The following is a 4,572-nucleotide window of genomic DNA, read 5'->3' as shown; positions in this document are numbered from 1 at the left end:
ACAGAGGAGTCCTTAGAAGGTAAGGTAAGACACTTTTTTGATTTTATATTTATGTATAGTATATTAAACAATATATTTTTTTGTTTTCAGATATTCAAGTGACTCCCGATGCGCGTATGTTAGGTCGCGAGGCGACCATGTCGAGAGGTTATTACACTACACCTTGTCTATTCATATTTTCATTAAAGTTGTTTTAATTGATCAATTTACGTAGTGAGGCCACTTGCGGAGACCGTGACACTGAAGGTAAACACATCGCTGGTGCGAGTTAGGGCATCGATGCTCGACCATTCGCCAAGTATGGTTCGAGGTTTTTATGCCAAATATGAGAAGTCGTACTACGGGCCCATGGCGATCGCAAACTCGCGTGTCACTTTCTCTGTAAGCATTTACAATGCTTTTAAATTTGTAGAGAACTTATTTTAAAACATTGAAAAACTTTTGTTTTGTTGTATTCAGCACTTCGGTGAAGCTCTCCGTGGATTGCTTGAGATGCAGATCCGACATCCTGAAGTGATGTCGCCAGATGTGTCATTGATGGACATAGATTTCTACAGTTCGATGTCAATATTGGCCGAAGATAGAGATAATGTTATCAACACAGATTTGGTGGGGAAAGTGAAAAGCAGTGATCCAAAATGGCCTTGTATCTCTTGGGAGAAGGCACGAAGAATTCTAATCCCTGTCTACAGAGATAGGCGCTGGTTTTTGCTAAAACTCGTTACAAGGGTGAATAAGTGCATTATATATGACTTGCAGCGAAGGCACGATCCCAACTTCAAAGATCTGAATGAGGAAATAGAGCCTATACTTATAAACGCTGCTCGTCTGCTATCCATTGTCGGGAACAACCCACACCCCGAGAAGCCATGGAATATAAAGCTTCATTATGAATACAGTGCCAAGATTATACAGTAAGTTGTCAACTTTCTAATTTAAATATAATAAGTTCATTATATTTTATGATTTTATAAAGTAAATAATAACTTTTTATTTTATTTTCATTTTTCTCAGCGAAGATTCTGGAGCATTTGTATTAGCCGTTGCTGGATACTCTTTGTCTACGAAGAGTGCGCAATTAGTACTAACTTTGGATGAAAAATTAGTATTTGAGTTTAGATATTTTTTAGCTTATAATATGTTCCTTAATTATTGGTCATTGTTGTGATGTATAGGACAATTTTATGCAATTACTGGACACACATTGCTTGTTATTTGTTTGTTTTGTTATGTAATTCCATAGTATTTTTTTGTTCGACCACTCTAGTTTTTTGGTCGACCACTGTGTTTTGTGGTCTACCACTCTACTTTTTTCGTCGACCACTGTGTTTTTTGGTCGACCTCCATGACACATGACACTGTGCTTTTTGGTCGACCATACAAATATGGTCGACCACTCTCTTTTTTGGTCGACCAATAGTGGTCGACCATACAACTATGGTCGACCAAGTCTGTGCTTTTTGGTCGACCGAAAAACATTTTGGTCGACCACAGTTCTTTAGGTTTAGGGTTTAGGGTTTATAATTTACAGGTGTCACGATCTCAAATTTATGTTATATTTTATAATTTACATATGAATCAATCTCAAAATGATGTTACATTTCAAAAAATATGAATCGTAAAATCACAATTATGTTATATTATATAATTTACAGGTGTCACGATCTCAAAATTATGTTATATGTTATAATTTACATATGAATCAATCTCAAAATGATATTACATTTCAAAAAAATATGAATCGTAAAATCACAATTATGTTATATGATATAATTTACAGGTGTCACGATCTCAAAATTATGTTATATGTTATAATTTAAATATGAATCAATCTCAAAATGATGTTACATTTCAACAAAAATATGAATCGTAAAATCACAATTATGTTATATGATATAATTTACAGGTGTCACGATCTCAAAATTATGTTATATGTTATAATTTACATATGAATCAATATCAAAATGATGTTATATTTCAAAAAACATGAAATCTAAAATCACAATTATGTTATATGATATAATTTACAGGTGTCACGATCTCAAAATTATGTTATATGTTATAATTTACATATGAATCAATCTCAAAATGATGTTACATTTCAAAAAATATGAATCGTAAAATCACAATTATGTTATATGATATAATTTACAGGTGTCACGATCTCAAAATTATGTTATATGTTATAATTTACATATGAATCAATCTCAAAACGATGTTATATTTCAAAAAATATGAAATGTAAAATCACAATTATGTTATATGATATAATTTACAGGTGTCACGATCTCAAAATTATGTTATATGTTATAATTTACATATGAATCAATCTCAAAATGATGTTACATTTCAAAAAATATGAATCGTGAAATAATTTACATATGAATCAGGCTAATAGTCGACCATCAGGCTAATGGTCGACCATAAATGTAATGGTCGACCAAAAATAAAACATTGGTAGACCATCAATCCAATGGTCGACCATTCGGGCTAATGGTCGACCAAAAATAAAACTTTGGTCAACCAAAAATAAAACTTTGGTCGACCCTCAGGCTAATGGTCGACCATCCAGCAGAATATGATTCTATCTTTTGCTGAATTCGCCGATGGAAGGAATTCTGTTTTGTTTTCTTCTACCAACTCTCTTCTCTACCAAAAGAGGCAACACCAATGGAAAATTAATGTTGCGTGGCCATTCATTTTCTTCCGGAACAAGGTAAACAGTCTCTGAGTAAGCCATGCACCATGACATCGTAGAATAGTACTCTGAACACAGATCATATATATCAATCTTCGCTAACCAACTGGCTGCAATGGCATGAGCACATGGAATTATATCAATATCAAATACTCGACATGTGCATCTTTTTGATTCCAGGTCCACTATGGCCAAATGTCCACGGCCCCTAACATCAAACTCCAGACAACCTAATTCAAAAACTTGCATTCCCTGGGCATCAGTGAATCGGCTACGCAGAATCCCCTCGATGGAAGGGGTCAGATTAGTGTTACTTGCAATTGATGCGTGGCGATATCGGGCAAACCAACATGAGGCCAGTTTCTGCAAAGAATCTAAAAGTGCAATGATTGGCAGCTTCCTTTCTTCAAGTAATCTAGCATTGATCGACTCAACCCCGTTTGTCGTCATAATATTGTAATGGGTCTTTGGACAATATGCTCGACTCCATCAATCAAGTAAATCTCTCTTGTCCAAAATTTGCGCTGCCTCAGGATATCTATTCCTAAATTCATTGTATGCATTATCAAATTCGAAAGGCTTATAAATTTTTGCAATGTGCAAAAACATTTCGGTTGCACCCTTCATTTTGCATCTAGTTTTCAGGTTTTGGGATAAATGCCACGTACAATGACCATGATGCGCATTTCTATGTACAGTAGAAACCACATTTATGATTCCTTGATGCCTGTCTGAAATTATCACCAATTCATCCTCGTCTAGTACTACTTCTAACAACTTCGTCAAAAACCAACTCCACGAAGAAGTACACTCGACATCTACGATTCCCCACGCCAAAGGATATTGGTGATAATTTTCATCTTGTGCCGATGCTACCAGTAAAACACCATTATACTTGCCCTTCAACCACGTACCATCAATTGATATAACTTTCCGCATAATTCGATATCCTCTGACCATGCACCAAAGGCAAGAAACATATACTCGAATCGAATTTTCTCGTCGACAAAAATGTCTGTTATGCTTACTCGATTCATCTGCTCAACCATGTGCAAATAACAAGTCAATAAAGCAAAACTCTTCATAGGATCACCTTTCAACATATTGTCTGCTAGTTCTTTCCCTTTCCAAGCCTTGTAGTATGATATATCAGCATTCATACTATTGCGCATCATCGCCATCACCGCTTTTGGTACGACGACCTTGGAAATTATCCACCAACATATCACGAACAATAGCAGAACTCGCTCCATGGATTCTTTTTCGTCTCCCAGTTAAACCACATGTGTGTGTATTGCAATAGGTCCGAACAGAAAATGCATGTGAATCATTCCTAATCTTTGAGGTCCAGATTCTCCACTTACAATCAGACACTACACATTTTACGTCGTACACTTTTTGGCTACTTTTAACCGTCTCAAATTCAAAGCAAGCTTCCAAACTTATTCTAATTATCTCTTTTTTCACTGCTTCTCGGTTTGGAAATTCTTGACCAACAAACCAGTTTGAACCATTAGTGAATGAAAATGTGTCATTATCAATATTCACATCCGCAACCAAATTTGCGTCAACACTTGCAACAAGATTTGCCTCGACATCGTTTGCGTCATTACGAGCTTCATCATATAACTCGTCTGTGTTACTACGATCCACATGCATGGCATCCACGTTATGTGCTTCGTCAAAAAAGTCAGTGCTGTTATTACCATCCACAGAAACAATATTCAAGTGAAAATAATCATCAAAATGTCTCTGTTCGATAAAATTGCAATTGCTTTCGTGCACATTATCAAAAACATCAACAGAAGCAGCACGTTCAATTTCAACTTGAAGCACTGGCCTATTTCTCGGACAACCAAGATAAAAATATGCTT

The 4,572-nt window shown here is 35.6% G+C and overlaps 1 protein-coding gene across 1 annotated transcript; it reads right to left on the bottom strand.

The window, feature by feature from the left end:
• Positions 1–2,584: 2,584 nt before the first annotated feature.
• LOC140972470 (uncharacterized) lies at positions 2,585–3,148 on the bottom strand. Its single transcript, XM_073434893.1, has one exon. It carries the CDS (start codon positions 3,146–3,148, stop codon positions 2,585–2,587), a length of 564 nt encoding a protein of 187 aa, XP_073290994.1.
• Between the last annotated feature and the right edge of the window lie 1,424 nt (positions 3,149–4,572).

Source organism: Primulina huaijiensis, chromosome 3 (assembly GCF_012295235.1).
Source record: "Primulina huaijiensis isolate GDHJ02 chromosome 3, ASM1229523v2, whole genome shotgun sequence".
Classification (NCBI taxonomy): Eukaryota; Viridiplantae; Streptophyta; class Magnoliopsida; order Lamiales; family Gesneriaceae; genus Primulina; species Primulina huaijiensis.
The sequence above is the reverse complement of the archived record's forward strand: the minus strand, read 5'-3'. Positions and strand labels throughout refer to the sequence as shown.